This window comes from Branchiostoma belcheri, unplaced genomic scaffold (genome assembly GCF_001625305.1).
Source record: "Branchiostoma belcheri isolate BF01 breed outbred unplaced genomic scaffold, Haploidv18h27 scaffold396, whole genome shotgun sequence".
NCBI lineage: Eukaryota > Metazoa > Chordata > Leptocardii > Amphioxiformes > Branchiostomatidae > Branchiostoma > Branchiostoma belcheri.
The window spans coordinates 22,525-48,697 of NW_017804016.1; the positions used below are offsets into that span (position 1 = coordinate 22,525).

Here is a 26,173-nt window from a genome sequence, read left to right on the forward strand (position 1 = left end):
AAAGTGTTTAAAGTGCTGAATTTGAATAGTGAACACTATAGTCTAAGTATTTCAAGTAAATTTTTAGTAAATCTAAGATTTCAGAATATTGGGTTTATATATAATCGCACAGGAGCCGAAAACGTACATTTTTTGCATTTACTGTTACATCTCATTAAGAAGAAAAAATTAATAATTGGATTGGTTTCAAAACAGTTTCAAAATGGCCCATACTTTCCAAAATCTGAATGGTTAAATTTATCTGGTGTGTGTAATTTTCTATGTTACCTGAACTAGTACAGGAATGCAGAAAAAATGTATTTTGAGTCCTGGCTTAATTTTACATTTACTCTAAGGTGTGAAAACAAAGGTAAGAGGAATGATAATAACGAGCCCAACAATGTACGTCACAAAGCAGACCCTGTCTACAACATGAGCTAGATTGTAATAATCTGTCTCCGGCTCCTCTTTATCGGCATCTTCTTTTCCTTCTGGCGTAGCGACTTCACACTCGCCTGCAGTTCAGTCAGAAGCTGCTTGATGGCGTGAAGAAGTTGTAGCTTCTCTCTTTCTGCTGGTTTGTCGTGGAAATAGTAGACCACTTCCTTGGCCATGGCGTTGTGCTGCTTAGACTTGTCTGTTGAGTCGACGGAGATACTTTCTGGCTCCACGTCATCACTCTTGATGTTGCTCAGGTCACCCAGGAGCAGTAACCTGGCCAAGTGCCGCAGGAACAATGCTCTCGCCCAGCGTGGCAAGGTGCCTTCCTGTGACGGGAGGAAACGGTTGGATTTAAGGTATAATCCAAACTATCCTATTATTGGAACACACTGCGATACGCTGCCTTATGACAAAACTTTATCACAGCAACAAACATTTTGGATAGACACTTTTCACTTGGTAACACACCTTAAAGAAACTAAATTTCTGATGTACGGAAGGTAATTGTATTTTTTAACACAATCTCGTTTAAATTTGTTTAGTCACTAACTGACGTTATCTAATTGAAATAGCGAATGTTTCGGCACAGAATTAAAAAAAACTTGATCCCGTGTTAATATCCCAGTTTTTAGTGGGGCAAACTTATCATTATCATTATCATTACTATTATTATTATAACAACATGTTGCTCAAGTTTACAGTGCTGGTAAAATTGTATGATGTATATGGATATGGATGAATAGACAGCTATTCTGCTGACAATTCTGCTAATGTTCGATGTACCTTTTGACTCAAACTGATGGTAATTAGGGCAAAGAGCATCCACAGGACCATCATGCAGATGTAGATCAGAACAACCACCGCTACAGAAGGCAACAATGACAACAGATGTTACAACAAGAACACAGCAACAGGACACATTCAGTAACTACTGATATGTAAGTCCAACCGTCACGGTTCTACTAGTTATCTCATGTATCGTGTCTGCTGCATGAATTTTGTGCAAAATGTTTTTTACTTACCTATTACTGGCAGAGACTCTTCTGCAGGTACAATTTCCGTGATGAAGACCAGCGTCACTATCATGGACAGGAAAATGGTCATAGCGTAGCCGAGGCGCTCTCCCTTCAAACAAAAACGGCAGGGTATTAAAAAAGGTTTTTTTTTCGTAATAAATGTTAAGTTTCTCTTTTTGTAACTCTATGTGTATTTTAATTAATCTATGAGGGACAATTTTACATGATTAAGTGTAGGTAATTTGCTCATTATCATAATTCATGCACCTCAAACAAGATGACTACCGACAGCCATGTCGATAACCTTTGACCCTAAGTCCATAACTTGGTCTGGTAACTTGACTTGGTAACTTGGTCTGGGGTCTAATTTTTTTTTTAATTTTTGTGATTCAACATGTTGAGGTTGTACTGTAATAATGTGTTTAGTAGACGAATGGCAACAGAAGACTCAAGCAAAAATATTACTTGGAAGAAATATTGACGACAACGAAGGATTCATAAGTGATAAAAATACCAGGGTCAGTTTTCGATTCCACTGGACCACGCATAAACTCTAGGATAACTCAATCAACAATGTTCCAACCCCAGTAAAAATGAGAAGTTATTGAAACGAAGTCAGTGAAGAAGGAATTGCCTTTTTCAAATTTCAAAATGGCACATACAGCATTGCCAGTTTTGACCCCAAACGGTGGTTTGAGGGTTCAAAAATCGCATGATTAAGATTACCCGCCGTATTCTATTAAAATCAGGACAGAGGTCACGACCAGAAGAAATGCATTATTCATGTACATGAATCACGTGACCTAGTGGCACCTATGTCTACTCTGGTTCACTTATCTAGAACTCACTACCTCAAGATGTCAGAGTAACACCTTCTCTTACAACGTTTAAACGGCTTCTGTCTCTGTGACTGACCTTTACGCAACCACTATGGACCTGATGACGTTATGACCTGTTTTGTCATTGTTATTTATTTATTTATTTATGTATTCATTTATTGTACGCTGCTTTGTATTATTGTTTTTTCTTAACTCGACAAGTGTTTGTACTATTATTTTATTTATTAATTTATCATTATCATTTTGACCCCTTGACTGTCCTCCCAACTCGACCCCCACGAAAAGCTGGCGTCATGGCTGAATGGGGCGATATATATTTGTACAAACGATAAGAAATCGAATATAAATAAAGGCACAAACAAAAAAATAAACAAACAAACCGTGTCCAGGGGCAGCAGAAAGGTCACGCCCATCAGCAGGACTAGAAACGTGCTCGGGGCGATGGCCGTACACATGTGGTAGGTCGGGTCACGGCGCATGTGCAGTTTGATGCAAGCCAATGTGAAGTTTCCTTCTTCTTCTTCTTCAATCTGAAATATTATAATTTTGTTTATTGTCTATATTCTCTTTGTCTGGCATGATCATTATGTTGAATGTTTTCTTTTTTATTCAGCATACAATAAACAAAATAAAGGTGCAGGACAAAGTGACGACGGGCTCAAGTTACTTATGTTAGCGCCGTCACTTATACATATAAAACTAATATTACTAAACATTGCAAAACACTAACCAGGAATACATGCAAATACATGTTTTGTTGCTAAAATGTAATTTTGGGCGGTTGACATTATGTTACATTTAACTCGAAAAGAAATAGAAAATTCCTATCGCTGCCCTGTTTTGTTAATGTTTGTAGTTGTAAAAAATGAACTAAAGTTTAGCAAGACTACATATTTCATACCGCAAAAGCAATGACAACTGCAAATGTAATTTGCGTTCCACGTCCTTCAAGGGGGGTTGCGAGTCCCGGCCTCCGTAACTCAACAAACACTTATCGTAGGACTACCAAATATTTAGAGGATTGTATACCAGTAAATTAAATCATAACAACAACTTCGGTGTCATTGTCTTCGTCAGAACGGACTATGAAATTGTCTCGCCGCATATTGTGGGGAACTGCGGATTTTGCGATATAACTCTGGCGGGCATGATTCGACGTCCATGATTTTTGGCAGGCAGATTACAGTTGTTAAGGCCGAAGTCAAGTGCAAGTTTCGGCTTCGTGCGGGGTCCGTGCGTCACGTAGGTGCACCTTTTGTGTTTGTGGCTTGTTAGCAAAATAACTCAAGTATTTGTAAAATGTTGATTATAATTTTTGTTGTGGAGGTTACTATTGTCGGGACCAAGGTTAAGTTCGTTAATGAGCTTCGTGGGGGGGGGGGGTTCGTTGTCACTGCAGGGGGCATTTTCTTAATTATCTTGTGAGCAGGATAACTTCTGTATCTGTGGATGGAAGTTAATGAAATTTGGTAAGCATGTTACTGTGGTGGACACCAAGATTAAGTTAAAAGATGAGAGTCATGGGGGTCGATATGTCCCCGTAATAGACCTTTTGTGTCACTGCAGCGCACCTTTTGTGTTTAAAAATAATGACCAACCTCTGCTTGGAGCCAGCTGACAGCTGCATGGGGAACCCCATAATGGGATGGGATCAAATAACGTTTAATGATGGATTGTTCATTATAACTTCAGCTGGAGGAGGAAATGTTCGACATGCGTCAGGTTATTTCATACGGCCACACAAAGTAATTGTTATTGATAAAGTGCACTGGAGACCTTAAATTTTAGACGAATGCGCGATAAAAACATGAAGGGCCGAAAAACAAGATGCCTAGATTTGGAATATACTAACTGTAGAAATACAAATTGAATTAAAAAACACAATGTGTAACAAGTAACAAGTCTTCTATTCGTCATAAAAAATCAACAAAACAGCAGTAGTCGCCCTGTTTTGATTCTTTCATTTCATCACATCTTCTGTTGATTAATTTTGCGACACTTTCGTAACACTTTCATCATATTCATAATACAGTAAGCAGAATTTCTTGTAACAGTTTCTTTCAGTATCAGTCCAAAATCAAATAACTTAGGGAGGCCGAAAACGGTGACAGTACGTCTGTAAAATCTGTGGCAAAACCTTTCAGGGTGTCCGTAGCATAAAAAAAGGAGTACAGAGATTCTTTTACTCTAGACCACATTGGTTATTAAAAAGTAAAGAATACACATGTTCATTTCTCTAGAACAATGTACCTCTGACGAAGACATGAGATCTCCGACCTCTAGTTATGACATAATATAAGGTCATTAAGACGTCATTTATGTCTTTTCGTCGTCCTTAAAACCGTAAACATAGGTTTTATTTATAGAAACGCAACCTAACTTAAATAAAAGTGTTTATGATAGAATATTACGGTCTATTAAGGCTTGAAAATGACGTCATAAATGCATATTCAAGGTGTCCGCCATATTCGATCGTCAATCTTGAATTTTTGGAAAAAAAACATATTTTTCCATAAACTAGCTTGATAACAAAAATTGTTAATTTTGTCATTTAATGTGAACAAAATACCGAATTGTGATGATTTTGGCAACAAGAAATCGTACATATATCCATATGTATATTATACATATCATTACAATTATATAATTGCTGCCAGGTGTTCTTCAAGCAAAGTCACTAAATTTGGTGGTTTTACTGCAAGCTATTCGATCGTTATCTAAGATGACAGCAAATCCTCAGAAACACAGCTCACACTAACAGTTCATGACATAGCTGGTGCACTGAACAGTAAAAAGCAAGTAGATTTAGCGATACTTGTTGCCACCAAGCACAGTTGGGGCATCATCACTAGAAAGCTTTAAACAACTCCTGCAATCAAATGTGCAAAGATCGAGTGTAACAAGTCGGTCGGTAGCTAGCTGCCGCCGCGCCGCGTGCCTGCGAAGCTGGTGTGTTCTCTGTGTGGTTAAGTCAATTTGAAGACCCCCAGCGAAGTAGGCGTTGGCACAATAATCACACCGACTGCATGCATGTACTTTCGCCCTTCTGTTACAGTACTAGTATTCATGCTTGTTCTTATCAAATGCTCCACAACTAAGTCTGGCCCAAAGGAACAATTGCATAATTGCTTCTACTTGAACTCTTTAAGAAGTAAACTTCTCTTGTAAACCCAATTCCGTATAAAGGTAATCATGCTGCTAACCAGCTGTCACTTGCAAAATGGGAAATTTTCCAGTTTTTTTAAATACAAATTAAAAAAATGAAAGGTTTCTGTGCCACTTTTTTATTTGGTGATTTGGCCTTCCTTGTACTGAGGACATTATACTAGTACTTGTTATACAGTCATTACTGAATCCTAGGAAAATGCCTGAAATAATTTACCATTAATTTCCACAAAATGAAGACTAAATTTCCCATTTTGCAAGTGACTGGCATATGTGATTACTTTGTTTACATTGTTTTGCAAGAGTTATATTATATCCATGCTCAGAACACTAAGGACTGAAAAATGAATACTATAGTACACATGATTTAACATTTTTCTTGTGTCATGATCAAACAATTTCTCCAAATTGCTTTATGTGCATGAAACAATCATATAAGTGTCTGCCAAATCAAGGAGGCTCTAGGGGGTTCTAAATACATGACCAAATTTATCTCATTTTGCTTGGATAAACCAAGAAGCTTCAATTTCAAACTGAAAATCCTTTGATAAATAGTCTTAGTCTAACTTTTCTGGAAATTTCTGTATTGTGTGTATGTGTGCTGTACTTGTTAAATGTCTCTTCAGATACTCCAGTGCTAAAAAGTGTCTATTGTACTTTTTTATCAACCCAAGCCAAGCTGTCTGACATGGCAGGTAAAGGTGTGAAGTAGCCGTGAATTTTGCCTATTGTTTTCCTCAGGTAGTCTGGTACCCTGCTGTCAGGGACTGAGTCAACAAACTAATTGGCCATATTGTCCCCTTATCCAAACACAGAGATCATATTTCATCCTTGGATTGACCAAAAGTTGCAATTTTGTCATCTTCTCTATATGCAATGTTCTTGTTTCACACAAAGGACATGTCTGAAAAGTAGACAAGTCGAATTTTAATGTTCAGGTGGTCCCAGGGTTGTGCACATTTCCAATACATTGTATGGGATCTATGAATATTTCAATTATGCAATATTTCTGTTATAATGATATTGGTAGATGTGGGACCACTTGAATATTATAGAGAGATCATTGCAGAATACATACATACCAAATTTTTGTCAAATATATGATTTTAGGGCTTCGGCCGGGAGCATAAAAGTGATAAAATTTAGCTGTGATTATCATATTCATATCTTTATATCAGTATGCTTTAATTGGAGTCTACATACTTAGAAAGTATCTTATGGACCCTATGCTTCATGTCTTGTTGTAAGTTCTGGAAGAAAATATCTCAGTGACAATATATTGAACATCAAAGTTGGGGGACCAGTTAATTAGCTAAAAAGGCTGAAAAGTGACTTAACTACACAGAGTTACCCCGAAGGGCGGTTATACCGGCTATACCGATACAGATGCAGATGAAACCAAACGCGGGCCTCAAAAGCACACCCCCTTACGTCTAAATAGGGTTAAGGCTCAGGCAAATACGATCTTACGCAAAAACGATCCTTATGTGCATTCTTATATCAGTTTATTATATTCTCCACCCAATAAAACACACTATCAAAGGACGCTATCATTTCCTTTAAAATTATGCAAAGAAGGCCCTGATTTGAATTGAATATGTTTAACAATGTTTACATTGCAGTAATGTGGATTTCTATTTTTTGAGAGGGGTGAAGCAAGCCATATACATCAGGGCCCATCACCCTACGTTGAACCGCGACGGAGGTTGACATCGTCTACCAGATACCTTTGACCCAGTGTTGACGTCACACCACAAAGAAGCCACGTGACAAGCTTCACTGGGTCAGTCTACTGAGGAAGACCAGAGTGACTGGTCAAAAGCTCTAGGTGAGAAAATTTTTGTGTTGGAACAAAAGTTTTAACTTTAAACATGTAACTACCAACACAGATGAACTTTCATGAGAATGTGAATATCGTTTACGAAAAACTTAAAATTTCACAACGAATATGACAAGGCCCTTACCTCCCACTCGGTGTTCCACTCGTCTACCCGTATGGAGGTCTCCATGTCACAGTACGCCAGGTTGACCCTAGACGAGTGGACCTGACGCTGGCCTCTCTCCAAACACTTCAACACCTCGTTCCCCCGCTGTCCCTCATCGGCAATGCACGCGCTGCACTCAATGTTATCAAAGGGGAAGTTTCGTGCATCTAGGGGATGGAAGAAAGAAGAGAGAGAAGAGGACGAAGAGAGAGAGAGAGAGAGAGAGGACATGAAAGACAAACGTTATTGCACGACAATTCTACAGGGTACAAATTAATACAACTATTATTGAACAGAGCACAAAAAGTGTGAGTTTTTGCAATTTAAGATATATTCTGTGTTTCAGTCTCTTGAAATCTAATAAAATATTTGCTACGTAAAACAATAAACCTCAATAAACCTCAACGCCACCTCTAAAGTATTCCAGAACAAAGTGAAATTGTGTTTGTTCGCTTGTGCTTGTGTTTGTATGTTATAGGCTAGCATTGTAATTGGTTAAAAATTGGGTAACATGCGACATGGAAAGGCTGCGTACATATTGGCGCTGAAAGGGGTTTTTATTTGAATATCCTACATACTGTAGCTACATGTGGTCTTGAATATCTGAGAGATGTCCCACACCACCTCCCCGTTCCGAAACACTCGCGCTCCAGTAGATGACTTGAAACCCTCAAACTCTGGATCAGCGCTGTGGAAAAATCAGTTTCCTCTATTTGTAAGAACATAGTTGGTTGTTTAACGTTAAAACTTTTGTTCTAACACAAAAAATTCTCTCCCCTAGAGCTTTCGATCAGTCACTCTGGTCTTCCTCAGTAGACTGATCCAGTGAAGCTTGTCACGTGGTTTCTTTGAAGTATGACGTCAACACTGGGTCAAAGAAGCCACGAGTGGCTGGAAGAAAGCTCTAGGGGAGAGAATTTTTTGGTGTTGGAACAAAATTTTTAAATTTAAACATATATCTACCAACACGGATTAACTTTCATGATAGCATAGTTGGTTATTCGAATTCGATCGTAATTCGTATTATTTCGGTACCGATTTTGATTTCTATAATCAACGGATTTCTGTTAAAATCATTTATTTAACTGTTAAAGAAAAGGGAAGAGATGGATGTTGATTGTTGTGCATCGTGAGAATGCAGTAAAACGATGCGCAAGGATATGTGTACCTCTATCGCCTTCTCCCCCTTTGCTGTCCCACCTTAATTAATTTTTGTACGTGGTTTTAATTCTCAGTTCCATGTGAATAATTCGTGATTCGTGTGCGTCATTATGGTTTACGTTCACATGACAATAAAGTCGTTTTGATTGATTAAAAGTTGCTGTCCGGTGTGCACGTGACGAACAGGTGATTTGAGCAATTGGTGGGGTTCACGTGATTAGAACGTGATCTTACTTATTCGCCAGAGCGAGGGCGGGTCTCCACAGCTTGTCATCGGACACACGGATCTCATCAACGTCTGAGTATCTCGAGTTATGCCATTGGAGGCGTCTGTCGTCCCATATCTGCCGATGAGAAAAAAAGAAAAAAATGAATGAATGAATGAATGAATGAATGAATGAAAGTTATTTCTCCCAAATGGTGTAGGCTAAGAAATATAGCAACATAAAACCTCTAATTAGCTTACATTATTTTCTCTTGACATTTATATTGCAAAATGAAGTAATTGTAAAAGATATATGGATGAAGATAGCTCACCAGTCTGAACACCACCGACGACAGAATCTGTTTAGCACGCACGTTCTAAAATGATTAAGAACATGTCATTAATAGAGGTTTATAGAAGGAGAATATTTCTGATTTGTTCTCAACAATTAACACACAATATGACACACCATACTAGACGCCGCCACCACTCATGCACAGGAGTGCTCCCGCGAGGACACACTGCAGAAAAAATAAACAAACAAGACCACAAGATCGCACAGTCCTGGTAATGTACAGATGACATTTCCAACCTCCTAGAATCATTATCAGGAAATACTAAAATCTGTTCTCATTCAAAACAAGGGACATCTTCCAAGATCCACCTCTTGTTGCATGCCGACGCAACAAGAACATAATTATGCTGGTATGAGCCCAAATGCCGAAGGAAAACAAGAACTTGGAATAACCCGTTCTTTACGGCTTCTTCCCGTGTGGAAAACATAAGTGCACCAACTGCCCCCATGTCAGAAAGGCAAACAACTTTCCAAGCCATCGCACAGAATGCTACACCATCAGGACCCACATAAATTGCCAGAACAAAACATCGTCTGCTTGATGCAATGCAAAAATGCAGCGTACACAATGGGCGTCACCAAACAGACACTGGACAACAGATTGACTAGCCATCGTTCTTCCATCAACACAAAGAAGAACCTGCCGGTCTTAGCGCACTTCAGACACATCTCATCTTGGAAGACCTCGAGATCGTCGGCATCGAAAAGCTCCGCAACACGGTCAACGAAAACTCCACCAGACAGCTCCGACTACAAAGGGAATCCTACTGGATACACCTGCTCAGAACTATACACCCAAAAGGCCTCAACCAAAAATCTCTAGAAATGACCAGGGTATAACGAGTACCACCAAACTCGTCATGACCGGCACCTCGAAGAACACACACTATGACAGACACGGCATGCATTGCTTGTATAGGTTTAAATTCTTTAATAAAAGTTAAAACATTATCTTACAGTAGCTAGCCGTATCTATACCTTTAGCTTCCTCAGGGATGGAAAACACATCTTGAAGTAGTACCTTGGATTCCAATGTAAATGCTTTAAAATAATGCTTCTCGTTGCCAGTTAATCACACCATGTGCGATGATTTGTATATTAAATAAATTGAACGGAAAATTAAAAAAAAACTGTACCAATTCTAGGACATTCACCAGGGCTGCGTGGAAAAAGATGTTGACAGTTCCGGAGTCAGGAGGAAACGCCGGGTTGTAGTAGTTCTCGTTAAACAGTTCTTCTATAAGTCGCAGGCGTCCGTCAGCTGCAGAGAATATGAAGAAATGAAAGAAAAAGGAAGGGATTGATTTTATTATACATCTTAGTACACTAGTACATATGAATGTGATGCTATACATTTTTGCATATTATTATCAATTTCAAATTGAATTCGATAAAGGTTTCAGGAGTGTAGAGGTTTACCAAGGAAAAAAGTTTCCAACAGTGTACAGATTCGTAAGACAATATCAAATACGCTGTACAAGACGTCTAGGACATTTATGGGGCAGTTGCGTGTTTTATTATCTATTACTCGGCTGTCCTATCACAGAGGATGTTTCCATAATCCTTTGCTATCGATAAGGTCAGAGCCTTACTAAATATTCTGTTCAGACGGAAACGGGTCGTAACTAGACCATTGAACGTTACACAACTTTCCTCAATTCACTCAGGTAAAAATGAGTATTGTATTATATTGTATTGTCCCCTGTGTTGATGGTGGCATTAATCTAAGTTGGAAAAACTTGAGTGTGCCGTCACCACGTCTTGTGATTAGATGTTGAAATATGAAAATAAAAATAAAAACTAGACCATTCTTACTTTGACATTCCGGTGGAGGGCTGGACCAGGTTCCGTTCTGCAGGCAGTAGGCGTCCTGCTCCCCGGAGGTTACCCGGTAACCCTCGTTACACCGGAACGACACCCGGTCTCCCGCCCGGTAGGAACCTTTCACGGGAACACGACGTCCGTTCTTCGGGTTCACGGGGCTTTCACAGGCACCTGTCGGATCAACAAAGGAAACAAGGTGAATGAATTAAGCCCTTTATTGTACATACATACCCAGTGGGCTAGGTATGTTCCCAGCTACCTTTGACCTTAGCTTTCCACTACCGAAAGCTATGCCTCTGATTGGCTGAAGCTCGTCAGCCTGTAGAAGTGGTTTTAAATGGGCGGTTTGGCAGGGTTGCTCCGCACTAGTAAGGAAGTACCCCTGCCTCGGGAGGATGAGGCTCATTAGAAAGGTAGGAAGTTTTTAATTTTTTTAAGTATAAGAAAACATTGATCTTATCAGTCTATAATGCATGCCTTTCACATTGTTGTACATACTACATTTTACTACAAAATGATGCTCCTTTTCTTTTCTAGAATTACAGTATCGACAAATTCATTTTCTAGGGGAGTACAATTATGTCGTCCCCTTTTAGTTTGTGGTACCGTATAAAACCGAAAATCTTAAAATCAAAAAACAACAAATGTACCTACATGTTTTATGTTAAGTTAGGCCATTCCTTTGCAATGAACAGGAATATATTTTATAATCACGACTTCTTATACATACAGCCTATGTTACCATGTTTGTTTGCTTGATTTTCCAAATGTGTGCATGTTGGATAATAAATCGGATGATTTAGTGGTTTTAAGACATGGAAAGTCTTCTAAGACCATCCATAATTTCCAGCAAGGGCTGTCTTGGAAACTAATACTCAAGTCACGTTCGTCGCACGACAACAATTTAACAATTTAATGACATTCGTGCGACAGCTTTGCAATTCCAAGTTTCGATTCGCAGCCGTCACTTTTGCGGTAAAGTTCGTCCCGCTAGAATCTAAGTTCAACATTTTAACGTTTCTGTGGAGTAAATCCAGTTAAACTGAAATATTACTGGAGAAAGTAGAGGATAATCTTCGATTCACGTACGACGATATCTAAGGCCAATGTCGACTTGCGATCGTGAAATCCACAAGGATGTCTACCTGTTATTTTATTTTAACGTATAACGTACATATAGTAAAAAATTAGTTCCGTCGAGAAATTCGGAAAATAAGCGGGGATTCGTCATTTCAACCGGCTGAAATTAAACTCAAATTCTCACAACAACCTTATCTATTCGTAACACGTATGAATATTTCGACCTTTGACCGTAGAAGAGCGTAATTTACCAAAGAAGATGCACACCGCTCGACGCTCGATACCCCACTGGAATCCATTATGGAAGCCAGGGAGTATCAGTAGGCGCCTCGTTTTCATGCATGATCACGTGCGTTCGCGCAGCGCCGTACTCTCGCGGGACCTCTTTTCAAAATGGCCGCGGAGATTGGAATTACGTCTATTGCCGTATACTAGTTTTCTTGGGGGATACGACTGTTATAGCTAGATTGATGTCACTGGTGAGTTCTAGCCATGCGACGAAGAGACTGTACGAATCTGACTGTTAGTAAAGTACGTGGCTGTCTCACCTTCGCATGGATCCACAGAGCAGGTATCAGGCACAAGGGAGCCTCCAGAATCCTTCACATAGCACCAGGGCTCAGGACTTGCTGTGAGAAAAAACGTAGACACGTCGTTTTAGGGGCCAAACCAGTTTATTATGGGCCTGAATTCGATTTAGCACAACTTCAAAAGTCTCTAGTGACCATGTATTTTAGGAAATGATTCTAAAAGCAAAAAAACAAAAAACAAAAAAAGAAACGACCGTGTAATTAAAAAAATCCGTCCAGCAACAAGAATAACGGGATTAAAATTCCTTTATCATCTTAAATTTTAGGGGAAAACTGATTATCCAATAAATAAAAAGTGCAAAAAATCGGCAATTTCCACGTAAATTACACCCATTACCTATGATCCAAAGTGACTTATATGTTCAGAAAGAGGAAACGTTTCTGTTTAATAAAAAAAATTATACAGAATATCCTTAAGAAACTCCGAACACTGTTAGGCTGCGCACAAACGCAATGTTTACATCATTGTCGAGGTATACCGAAACGAGTCTACACAAAGATGTTTTGCATTTTTGGCATCATATAGACTGGCCTTCTTTATGTGTGTATTGTGGAGACTTACAGTATGGGTTTCGGCAGTATGAATCTTGTAGGTTTGCCCAGTTATATTGCTCTTCAAGCAGAGACGGGGCGACCAGCCTGGCCGCGTCAGACCAGGGTTCACAGCGCTCTCCCGACTCGCCGATACTTCTCTTTCCCCGGTAGTTCTCACCGTTGCCATAGAAGCAATCTAGGATCAATAAATGCAAAAGTTGGGCAAGGGGCCCGGTCGGACAGTTTGCGGAACCAAAAATAATTATATCGATATCAAAGACATAAAAATGAAAAAAAAGTTATTCGTAAACACAATCTATGCATACTCTTTAGCTTTGATAATATGGATTGTTAAATTTTCGTTTAAGCAAACAGCCCTATAGTTATTTAAAAAAAATGTGAGCGGAATATAACCGAGCGTCCTGGTATTCTATACCATCAATAGCACAAAAGTAGAACATAGCACATAAAGACATAGGTTATAGTAAAGACAGCGGGAATTTAAAGTGTTCACCATTTAACTGTTCATAAATGCCGGTATTAATTATGAACCTGCCATATAACTGTCATACTGCTGCAGAAATGCGGCAAATAGTTGTGTGAAGATAACAGGTAAATGTAGGGATGGTTTTTATACAATCTAAACAATCTTACTTGCCAACGCATCACCAGCTGCCCTCATAAGGGTCTAATCCATTCTACCACTGCTTGCCGTAAAGGTACAAATGTATTGAATGGGAGGAGGTACAGTCCTAGTCTTATTTGAGTTAGCACTCTTATAGCAACACCACCTTGCAGCAAACGGAAACATGATGTTATGTGCAGCAGTAGAACCGTTAATATTCAGGTTGCAAAGTATCCTATTCTCATTTAAAATAAGCATACCGACCTCTTCCTTCGGGAGTTGCCTTGCTGTAACACTGGCTGCTGTGAAACAGGTTACAGGCGCTGAACGTCTTCTCCAGCCCCGGGACCTGTCCTCCGCACACCTGCTGAACCTCCACACACCACGATCTGCACGGCAGCACCAGTCTCGTGCTGGTCACAGGCAAAAACAACAATCTGTTTGTTTGTTTATTTACTTATTTAACCAGGAGAACACATGTCGCCTAAAGGCGATTTTCAAAGGTTCCTGGCGGGAAAACCCCAAACAAGATTCATTAACAAAAATGAACTCAAGATTAACAAAGGTATCAAATGACGCAGGTTACAAATTGAATACAAAATCAAGGTAACTTAAATAACATAAGAGAAACAATTTTGTAACTTAAAATCTTATAACGTAGAACAAAGGTAGAACATAATTAAATAAAATCAGGATTAAATCAGGATTGAATTGGCATACAATTTATACGTGTCTCCGTAAATAATTTCATCAGGTTGGAAGATACTTAGGGTATAGAATTTTCTTCTTACACAACCATTGGGTTTCTCACCTGCTTACGTTTCGATGTCTATCAGACACCTTCCTCAGAGCTTCTGACTGAAGTTCTACAACTCGCCGCTATTTAACGCCAAAGTATTTTGTGTTAACAAAATACCATGCAAAAGCTGTGAGGAAGTGTACATCGGAGAGACTGGGATGACCTTTGGCAAAAGACTGGAAGAACACAGAAAAGAGGCAGACAATATCGAAGCCATAAGATACACACGTTCCCAGAAACAACAAGCACAAAAAGAAGAGAAGAAATCGGCAGTCACAGACCATGTTGCCAGAAACAATTGTGTGATAGACTGGGAGGGTGCCAGGGCCATAGATAGGGAGGACAACAGGAGAATCCGTTGGATTAAAGAAGCAGTCTGGATAAGGAAATCAACCCCAGTGATGAACCGGGACGAGGGGGGATACAAGCTCAGCCACGTTTGGGATTGCATTCTCGCCGCAAAAGCGCCACCTACTTTGGCGTTAAATAGCGGCGAGTTGCAGAACTGACCAGTCAGAAGCTCTGAGGAAGGTGTCTGATAAACATCGAAACGTAAGCAGGTGAGAAACCCAATTGTGTAAGAAGAAAATTCTATACCCCAATTTATACGTGTGTGAACAAAACGTTACAGCTATTGTGCTGATTATGGGTTCACCACACCACGAAGTGGGGGATAGGGTGAAGCCATCTGCTGCATTTGCTCTCAAGCAAATGTCGGCCTTTCTAGTCTGATGTTTCTTCTTCTCCTTCTCCTCCTGCCATTTTTTAAATGGATTCAGCTTCTTCATTTTAGGGCCTAAGGTCCTGAAATTTGGTATGGAGGTACAGTGGGCAAATACCCCTGGGCGTTTTTTAAATTTTTGTGATACAGGCTTTTAGAATGGTTTTATTTGAGTTTTTTGGCTGTGTTGTAGCAAATGTATTACTGTGTTAGTGTGCCTTGTTTACCACGTTTGGGCATGAGTCATCACAATGGCATGCTCGGCATCAACCAATAGGCATGCAGCTTTCCTCTATACTTCTTGCTGATTGGCTGTTGGGATTTAACTTGATTAACACCTGCACAGAGCATTTCCACCTGCACAGAGCATTTCTTGCTGATTGGCTGTTGGGACTTAACTTGATTAACACCTGCACAGAGCATTTCCATACTGACAGTATGTCTTTATTCAAGTGTTTTGGTAGGTATTTCAAGCTTTTCTGCTCCAGCATTGGAATGCGGGGCATGAACGTTTTTTTTTTGAAAATCAACAGTTTGCATTATGCAATTAAAAATCCTAACCAATAAAGTAGGGAATAGCTATCCAACTGTTGTTTTAGTTGTGTGTTACTTCATATTATAGTTATATCAATGTAAATCATTGTTTTCCCTTGTGTTTCTCATTCTTTCCCTGCCATGTCGTAAAATGTGGTGAACCCATCGCTGTATTTGCTCCAAAGCAAATATTGGCCTTTCTAGTTGGTCTAAATTTTTACACATCCGTCCACCACGCTTTGTACCAGCTGTTGCATTTCGCAAAAAAAAAGGTTTGGAATGGACCTCGAATATAACAGGTTCCTTTTGAATTATGCCACAACTGGAACACAATTTGGAGTGTCCCAAAACGTGGAGACTGACCATGCTGTACGTATGTGTACAGTGTATAATCAGGGACTCCATCGTGTGTCTGTCAAGTAAGATTTGTTTGTCTATCTTTGTATGAATGTGTTTAGATTAGGGTTTAGGTTAGAACATAAACAGATTATTTAACTTTTTTTTTATAACAACAGCCATTCCACTTCTTGGTATTCCGAAACATTGTTTGGAATTGACCACGATTTGGAATACAGTCATCATGCATTCCAGTTCGCAGGATTCCAAATCATGTTTTGGGAACGGCACACGTTTTATAGAATGCAACACCAGCCTTGAGCTGACGGGCAATAGAAATGCGATTATAATACATGGTTCAAACCCTTGGCCCTTGATCCGCAAAATTTGAACTGAATGGTGAAATCATAACACAGCTTATTAAAATCGCTTAATTTCTAGCGTGTTGACTAGACAATGTAGAAGATCACCGTATAAAGAGAATGTTGACATAGTTGTCCTTGTGCTTAAACAATTTAATTCTTTCAAGGCACCTTTTTATTTCAAAACCAATTTAAATATTGTACCTGTCACATCTTGGGAACAGAAGCGTACAGACGTAATCAACGAACTGTTCATGGCAGGGTGTGTTCTGGCGGTGGTACTGGGTTAAGTTCTGCAGTTCTACAGAATTCCGGATCTCTTCAAGAGACTTATGACCGACCCAGTTAGGCAGCAGGACATCTCTGTAGTCTAGAACTTTGCAAATGCCAAGATCTAGATTCGATAACCGTCGACATTCTAAAAACAATTGCAATATTATATGTTAGGTATATACATAACTCCTCAAGCAAGAAGTTTTCATTTCATTTTGCAACGGATTAAAAATAACATATAGCGAATATGTTTTCCACTTGTTTCTCTAAATGAAATTTTATCAAATACCTAAAAAGAAGTTTTCCATGCTAGAATGGCAAATGTAACATTATGATAGCAACCTAGTCACATTCGTGGTATGATACCGTTACGACGGTAAATTGTGTGCATTTATGCATTAAATGTGCCGTCACGAAAAAAGGTTATTAAAGATGCACGAACAAAATTTTTTGTTCAATTTGATATGTTTTTGATAGTCTTACTTTATTGTTTAGTCAATTTGATAGTTAGTTCGTCGTGTTAACTCTATATGTTTTTGTATCTACTTTAATTTAATTTGTTTCGTTGTCACTTACTAGTATTTACAATACACGTGTGTAAAAAGAGGTCATAAAACAATTTGATTGTAGGCGAACCCACTCAATAAACCCTTATGTTTCTTGGGTTCCCGCACGTTTGGTTGTACATATTCATTACATAATATTTTATTTTTATGTGCAAACTGAAATAAACAGACAAACAAATGTATGTCCTAACATAATCTTGACAAAAATGTTAAAATAAGTACGACGAATATGACTGCACCTTTCTTACAAAAAAAAAAACAAAAACAAATACCGCAGTTCTGTTCGTCACTGTTGTCCCGGCAGTCTTTCTGTTGGTTACATCGCTGCCAGCTGAAGATGTATTTCTCCGCGTTAACACAGGCGAAATGGCCGAGTTTAAAGTCCAGAGCCACTGAAAGTTTAGAAAATAAATGCTGCAATAACATTATTACTATATGCTATGTATCAAAGATAGAATACGAAAATGTAGTTATCACGCAAGTCGATGATCAGGCAATGGACCTGTATGACCCAACAACGGGTACATTTTACATATACCACAGAACGACACCATTAGGGTGTCCCACTTGTAAAAAAAATATGTCTCCGATGTTTATTAAATGGTTGCACAATTAGAATTATCGAAGGGATCTAGACAATACCTGCAACTGCTCGCTGTACCGATTAAAGACTGTACATCTCAACACCATTTTTTTTATTCATCAAGACATAACGACATAACAAGGACAGTGTGACGCTGCACTTAAATTAACAACTTATATTAACAGCGCCACACAACAAAAAAGGTACAATTAACATTTGAATATACAAAGTTGACATATCTGTGCGCCGTAGTCCCATCACCACAAGACATTAAAATGTTAAATCAAATGCTAACAGAGCAAATTTGAAAGATAAGATTACATGGTAACCCCATATATCTCAACGGCGGAAAAACATTCGCCAATCAGAGCTAGGAGGGGAATTTAGGCCCATTAACACTTACGTAGTATTTAGATTTCTATATCTAATTGACTGTTAAAAACAGTCAAGCAGAGCTAGAAGCGTTTGGTATCTCCAATGTAAACCTGAGTGAGTTGCATCGTTTTAAAGTTGTACATAGAGGGTAACAATGTGGAGCCTCTAAGAATAAAGTGCAGTTTAGCATTATCTGACATATTACTAAGGTTGACAAGATGACCGAGTAAATCTGCAAGATTGCCAAAAAGTTCCGATCTCTGATGATTGTATAATGGACAATGTAGCATGAAATGCATGACAGATTCGCAACGACACCCGCATCTATAACAGGCACTGGTAGAGAGTCCTCGGGTAAACAAACTGTGATTGAGAGCACAGGTGCCGATGCGGAGCCGAACAAGAAGGGCGCAGGTGTAACGCGGGCCACAATTGTAATGTGGGGGACAAAGGGGACGTACTAATCTAATAAGGTGTTTCCGGAACAAGGAGTACCGTAAAGAACGAACTTCCAGGTCCAGTTCATTCCAATGACTTAAACAATAGGGTATAAAAGATCTACTAAATATATTAGTAAATTGTAACGAAAGTCGAAAGTCGTTACTATTTCTTAAATTGTACAAAGCGGTTTGAGAAATTTCAGGGGCGATTAAGTCAAAAAGATATTTCCGTGTTAGGCCATTGACTATTTTATGAAATAAAAATAAGCGATGAAAATGGCGTCTGCTAGAAAGAGACTCCCAACCCAGTTCTTGACAAACAGATAAGTAAGAAGAGCCTTTAACCTTGCTCCTGAGACGATAAGGGAACATTCATATTGGATTAGTTCAACAAGAGCGGAGTCTTCAGCAGTACAGCCATGCCAGATCACATCTGCAAACTCCAAACAGGGACGGACAAATGATTTATAAATGGTTTCTAAAACATTGCGAGGTAATTTAAACTTTAAACCACGAAGTACAGTGACCTGTTTAGATATTTTGGCTAGCATCTGAATAATATGGTTGTGCCAAGCCATATTAGTAGTCAATGTAACTCCAATATGTTTATGGTGTGGGACACGATTAATAGACGACCCAAGATAAAGAGGAGGGTGGGTGATAGGGGATCTTTTGGTAGAAAATGACATCTCTTCAGTTTTAGATGGATTTAGTTCCATTAGCCATTTTTTGGACCAAGACAGAATTTTAATCAAATCAGAGTTAAGCCAATATACAGATGCGGTCGGGTCATCAACTACGTCAAGTAGGGAGCTATCATCCGCAAATAAAAAAAGGTAAAGAATTTAAGTTATTGACAATGTCATTTATATATATGATAAACAGAGCCTTGGGGAACACTTGCGCCGATCTTGGACCAGGAAGAAGTCTGTCCATCTATCACAACTCTCTGAGACCGGTCATATAGATAACTGTGAATCCAGTTTAGTAAGGGACCGTCAACTCCATTTTGCTGCAGTTAAAAAATTAAACCGAAATGCCATACCTTGTCAAAGGCCCGCGAAAAATCAAGGAAAACAGAACGTACTTCTTTCCCTTCCTCAAAAGCAATAAGGATAGTGTGACAAATACAAACTAGCTGACACACCGTTGAATCCCCATGTATAAAACCAGACTCGAGAGGATAAATAAGATTATTTAAAAAGATGTGGTTATAATGGGCTCTCCGCCATTTTGACAGTAAAACCAGCCATTATATAAAAGAAAATTATGGGTTCTTGCATTAATGTCAGATTATTTGCGCCATTGCATATGGATTATTGACAAACCGAAAACCGACCAAGCGCAAATAAAATACAACTTATCCATGCGAGCACAGCTGTATAATTAGCAGGCATAACAGACTTTACAGCCGTTAAGTACAATGACACTGATATTGCTCTTTCCTAAGAATCCCATTAGGCCACGCCTCCTTAATTTTATGGATGACATCCTCTGAAGACCCCAAAACTAGTGCGCGCGGACGAATAAAAAAAATTCCGGCCCAACATAAAAATGCTACTAAACTACAGGAATACAAAGCTGGTATTGTGAATTTACGGCAGTACTAATAGCGATGTATACAAGTCGGCGCATGCTGGCTTTTGTCAGAATTTTATGAATCGGCAGTGTGTGGTATGTACTGAGTTCTTACGTCGTGGAGCCTCGGTAGCCTCGGTACCCAGCTCCGTATTGTCGCTAACCACCATGGACTAACCAGGCCTAGAGTGTTGGTGGACTGCCTACGGATTATCTTTTTTTTACATCCGCAGGCAGTGCGGATATCAACAAAGCTATTATGCACCAACCGAGACAAAGCTGTAGCAAGTTCAGTGAAAATATACATCATAGATATCGTTACGTACCTTTCTCCATCTGCCTGTAGGTAATTTTGAACCCTGGAAATGACTCTTGTTCGTCAGTCTGGAATGTTAGTGTCATCACGTTACCGGTGGACCGCTGAGGATCCGGTAAGTCTGATCCGCAAAACGTTCCTACAATAGTAAGCATGTATAACAAAACTTTCTACATTATGATGTAAAACTTGTCGTAAAATGGTGTACGTGGTACAATGACTCTTTTTTTTTAATTGCCCATCTTCCTTTTCCACACGAGTGCAGTTTGTTTGGGCCGTGTTAGGATATTATTTTATATTATGCATAACATGAAGTAAGTATGGTCTAAGAACAATTTTGGGAGACATACCAAGCAGGTTCTCCTCATTTGTGAATTCGCCGTCATATACGGACAGACTGTCGTACCGACAGACTCCGTAGGCGGCGCCCTCGAGATGGAACTCCGTAAACTCTAGGAGGACGACCTGGGCCGGGTCAGGCGCACGGATTGTCCAAGTGTGTCTCAAATTATCTGTACAGGTAAAATGTATATTATGCATGGCATAAAATGAGACTGTGACTAAACTAACCCGAGTTGTAAAAAGTCCGTGACGTATAGCTGATGGGGTATGACAATGTCGACAAAGGAATTGTATTTCATGTTTTATCTAATTCTTATCATCAGACTCACTTGGGTAGTAGTCGGGATATGAAGGACTCGTGAATTCTCCCATCTCTCCCACAAGCTCGTCACCTGGTGGGAACAGTTCCGTGCACACGGTCCCATCCCCTGTAAACCCCTGGAGGCAGGAACATTCGAACCCCACGTACTTGTCGCTGCAGACAGCATTGGAATCACAGTTGTGAGTTCCGGTTTGGCATTCATTGTCCCCAGCTATGAGAGCTAACGAAAAAAGGTACATATACGTTGTCATAAAACAAACCATGTGGATATTTATAAAAAGCTTCAGCAAGTTCTTCAGGTACAGACATGGGGATTGACATACGTCTTTTTTACTACATTCTTTGTTATAATTATGCATTAAATATTATGTTTCCATTAGGCATAGGCATTAGAACAAGTAAACTGTTTACTAATCTCCAAGCGGATAATACAGCGGTAAGATAGAATCAATTGGCCAAAACAGTGTCCAGTAGCCTATGGATACGGCGTTGCTACCGTTTGATCTGTTGGAGGTAAGTTGTTCGCCACCAATGCCACAGTTCAATGAAAATACATCTGCAGATAGGCTGGGTGTCAACTCGTTTCTTTTCTCTAGGTTTGTTGGGTTCTTTTACGAGCAGATGGGTTTCGCAAGATACTTTTATATTCGGGACCAACGACTGAATGCCCTATCAGTCGTAAACTGCACAATTTGATCGCTACACTGCACGATCTGATCGCTACACTGCACGATCTGATCGCTACACTTCCGGATCTGATCGCCACACTGCACGATCTGATCGCTACACTGCCCGATCTCATCGCTACACTGCACGATCTCATCGCTACACTGCATGATCTGATTGTTAAATTGCACAATCCGGTCGCTGAACTACAAAAGCTGATGACCAAACTGCCCGATTTGATCGCTACACTGCACGATTTGATCGCTACACTGCACGATCAGATCGCTACACTGCACGATCTGATCGCTACACTGTACTATCTGATCGCTACTCTGCACGATCTGACCGCTACACTGCATGATCTGATCGCTACACTGCACGATCTGATCGCTACACTGCACGATCTGATCGCTACACTGCACGATCTGATCGCTAAACTGCACAATCTGACAGATACACACGACCTGACCACTAAACTGCACAATCCGACCGCTAAACTACAAAAGCTGATCACCGAACTGCCCGATTTGATCGCTTCACTGCACGACCTGATCGCTACACTGCACGATCTGATCGCTACACTGCACGACCTGATCGCTACACTGCACGATCTGATCGCTACACTGCACGATCTGATCGCTACACTGCACGATCTGATCGCTACACTGCACAATCTGATCGCTACACTGCACAATCTGATCGTTAAACTGCAGTCCCTTTTAGTCGAGTTCAAATCACGTCTACATTTCTACACTAGGACAACTAGCATATTACAGACAAAGACCATTAGGGTATGTCGCAAAAGACATCCTCTCACCGGAAGGGCCAAATATGACAGAATTGGGGTCCACCGGCTCGGTGCCGAAGTTGCCACCACTTGTGCTGCTTGAGATCAGAGCCTCAGCCTCAGGAATGGCCTCTGTTGTCATGTTGAGTTGAGAAACAGCAATGACGCTACCAGGTCTGCAGGGAAAAAATCTTGTGCATGGCTCTATATCTCTATCCGAAAAGACCCCATAAACGTCCTTCGACCAGAAACAGTTTACTGTCACCAGATGCGGAACTACTAGTAAAAGTGGATAGCACCAGCACCACTATGTTTTTCGATTACCACTAATTTAAGGGAGGTTTGCAGTTACTGTGCTAAAACAAAACAAGAAGTATGCATGGTTTACGCGTTTAAATGAGTAAGGAGGAAATGGTGGTTGAAACTATCAGTTTCAACCTTTGGGTTTGCACTCCTCTGGTTCAAATTTCTACTTCCAAACACCAGGGTTTTTTGGCAAATTATAAGAATAAGAAAGGATAGGGATTTGCAGCCTTGCAGCAGGTTCAGAGTAGGACAGCCTTTAAATCACCGGATAAGCAGGTTATCTAAAAACTGAGAGAGAAGCGTGCATGTACACCATGTTTCGTAGATAAAGAAAACCCACTTTAAAGCTAAGACTGAAATGTCACTGATGCTATCTTCTATCTCTGTGGCGATTTCTCTCAACTGGAAAAGAAAACACAAGTTCTTCTCTTAATAAGCACATAGCAAATGTAGAACCATGGCCATAGACACAGACCTTGCCAGTAGATAATAATGACCATATCGTATGGTCTTGTACTGTATCAAGTTACATATCTACCGGCTTTCTTGTTACAGATTTAATTTGTAAACATGAATCTTACAATTATAATCATGCTAAAATTATCTTACTGTATTCTTGATATAGTCAGTGAGCTCTTCCCTCAGCTGTTGGTTGGAGAAAACTGCAGTCCATCGTGGGTTTGTCAAGAGAACGGCAAGATAGAGACTAGCGCCAGCTGTTGGTGTAGATAACACACATGGGCGTGATATAAGAAAACTTGATACAAGTTCACACTTGATACAAGAGGTGTCAAGTCACACAAAGCTTAAACCATCCTGAAGTAGTGACTGTTGAAAGATGCGCTGAAATTTAACTACGCTATTTACTTAAGAAGGTAACTAGTGTGCTACTATATATGTTTTAGCCAGATTTTGCCGCTTTGCAGATGGTGAGACGCTGTCAGACTAAGCGTAGGTTGAATCAATAATAGCAGTACAAACTGTCCCAGATATGACTAGTCGGTCATACGTGTAAAATAGAAATATTATTAGTCATCCTACCAGTGCAGTTAAAACCGTTCCCTATATATCCCGGGTAGCATTGACAAAGGAAGGACCCGTCACTGTTGGTGCATCTGGCATTAGTATGACATGGTGAGTCAACTGTACATTCGTCAATGTCTGCAAAAACAACAACAAAGTAAAAATAATGAATGCTAGATTTAAAAAGGATACCAAACAATGACCTCATTCAGGGTAAAGATACTTGATATTGATATTGAGATATTTTAGCATATTAAAACGTCTTACCTATGCATTCAAAGCCACTCTTTTCATATCCACTGTTGCACTCGCAAAGAAAGGACCCATCTGTGTTGGTGCACCTGGCATTTACATCGCAGGGTGCGTCAGCTGATAGTGTACATTCGTCGATGTCTGAAATAAATTACACAACTTTTAAAAAATACATAATTTATACACATATTTCTATCAAGTAAAATACGCAAGTTCAATCCCTTAGAAAAGAACACCATGAATAGCCACGAAACTGATTACTTATCAGGAATATCTGACCCATCTTACCTGTGCAAGTTGGAATAGGATTACTCCATGTTCCTTCAGCTTGGCATCTCGTATTAAAAGTACCGACCAGTAAGTATCCTGACTCACAGGTAAACGTAACCTTTTGCCCATAAGAGCTCACTCCGGTAGGATTCAAAGCTCCATTAGTTGGAGGAGTCAACGCCGGACATTGCCTGGCTGAAATAGTAGGGAAAATGTATAATAGTCATAAACTAAAGCAAGTGAATGTATTTTTGACATCGCCTTAAAAAATATTAAGTGTTCTTACCTGTGCATGCTGGAACAGGATGACTCCATGCTCCACTAACTTGGCAAGACACAACAGAAGCACCATTAAGTTTCACGTTTCACATTATCCAACGTTACAGGTGAACGTAACCACGTCTGGTAAAAGTACGCTTCAGTAGAACTAATTGTTTCGTAAACTGGGACCGTCAGAATCGGACATTCTAGCGAAAAATTCCGTGGAGCACCAACTCCCCTGGCGGGATATCTGTCAATTTGGACATTCTTTTTCCTGACCTATCCCGAGCCTGGTAGAGGCCAATATTTTATGTGAAAATACTATCTTTTGACAATGTTCCATAGAACTAAATATGATAAAAATGTATTGCTACTTTGTAGACGTAACTAATAAATTATTAGTCTATAAAAAGATGTAAAAATCAGAAATTCTGCTGCAGCACCAAGTTCAGGAGGTCTACATTTAACCTTAAACTTTGTCTTTTCTAGACCCAACAGATATCAAATGTTTTCACAATTCATTAAGATGTTCTAAAGGAATAATGACTACAAATGTGCTGCAACAATTGACTACAAATGACTACAGTCACAGAGACACCGAAACACAGACACAAACAAATACACACAAAAACATACATACCAAAAGATAATACTCAATTGTTGATGGAGGTAATTACGTAATAAACTACATTGTACATACGATTTTAAATACACAACTGAAACATTAGCAAGATCTGGCACCCAATCCTCTTGTAGTTTCAAGCAATAAAATCAGGAGGAAAATAAGAATTTAGAATTAACAATTTATCCCTGAATACATAATCAGCCACCATTCTGTGAAATTTTGCCTGTGTAACGTATGTTTTCTAAATACACAAGGATTAGTATGTATCATTGCCCCGATACGTTAGCATATTATCTGTGAACTTGTCTTACGATCGCATGTCGGTACAGGATTACTCCATGTTCCGTCAGGTTGGCAAGTCGCAGTAGCTTCTCCGTTCAGTACGTATCCCGAGTTACAGGTGAAGGTGGCCGAGTTCGGGTAGGAGACCACTCCGGTAGGACTCACCGCTCCGTTAGCTGGAGTTGTCCTCGCCTCACATTGGACGGCTGTAACCGAAAAAAAAACAGTCAAACTTGCCGTTTCAAGATTTCGATATGTACATCTACAGGTCAGAAATCGATATCCCATTGCAGAAACCTACACAACAATCCCCGATAATAGACGTCTGATTCAAAACACTAAAACCGGCCTGTCT

At 39.7% G+C, this 26,173-nt stretch overlaps 1 protein-coding gene across 1 annotated transcript; it reads right to left on the reverse strand.

The window, feature by feature from the left end:
• Positions 1-256: 256 nt before the first annotated feature.
• On the reverse strand, positions 257-16,110 carry LOC109476849 (neuronal acetylcholine receptor subunit beta-3-like). The gene is made up of 15 exons (XM_019777868.1): positions 16,075-16,110; positions 14,716-14,774; positions 14,064-14,212; positions 13,203-13,370; positions 12,599-12,679; positions 10,962-11,141; positions 10,283-10,407; positions 9,124-9,168; positions 8,821-8,930; positions 8,004-8,113; positions 7,405-7,592; positions 2,656-2,805; positions 1,443-1,545; positions 1,204-1,283; positions 257-746 (listed from the first exon to the last, which is right to left on the reverse strand). Exons 1-15 carry the CDS (start codon positions 16,108-16,110, stop codon positions 417-419), a joined length of 1,914 nt encoding a protein of 637 aa, XP_019633427.1. The 3' UTR covers positions 257-416.
• Between the last annotated feature and the right edge of the window lie 10,063 nt (positions 16,111-26,173).

Excerpts from the sequence above, each read along its gene's own strand:
- LOC109476849 (XM_019777868.1), bottom strand. The coding sequence starts at position 16,110 with ATGCAACAGCTGGTACAAAGCGTGGTGGACGGATGT. Across the intron at positions 14,213-14,715 it reads TTCCTCACAGCTTTTGCATG|CACGAGACTGGTGCTGCCGT; the intron begins GTATTTTGTTAA and ends GCCTGTGACCAG. Across the intron at positions 1,546-2,655 it reads TTCTGCTGCCCCTGGACACG|GGAGAGCGCCTCGGCTACGC; the intron begins GTTTGTTTGTTT and ends TTTTGTTTGAAG.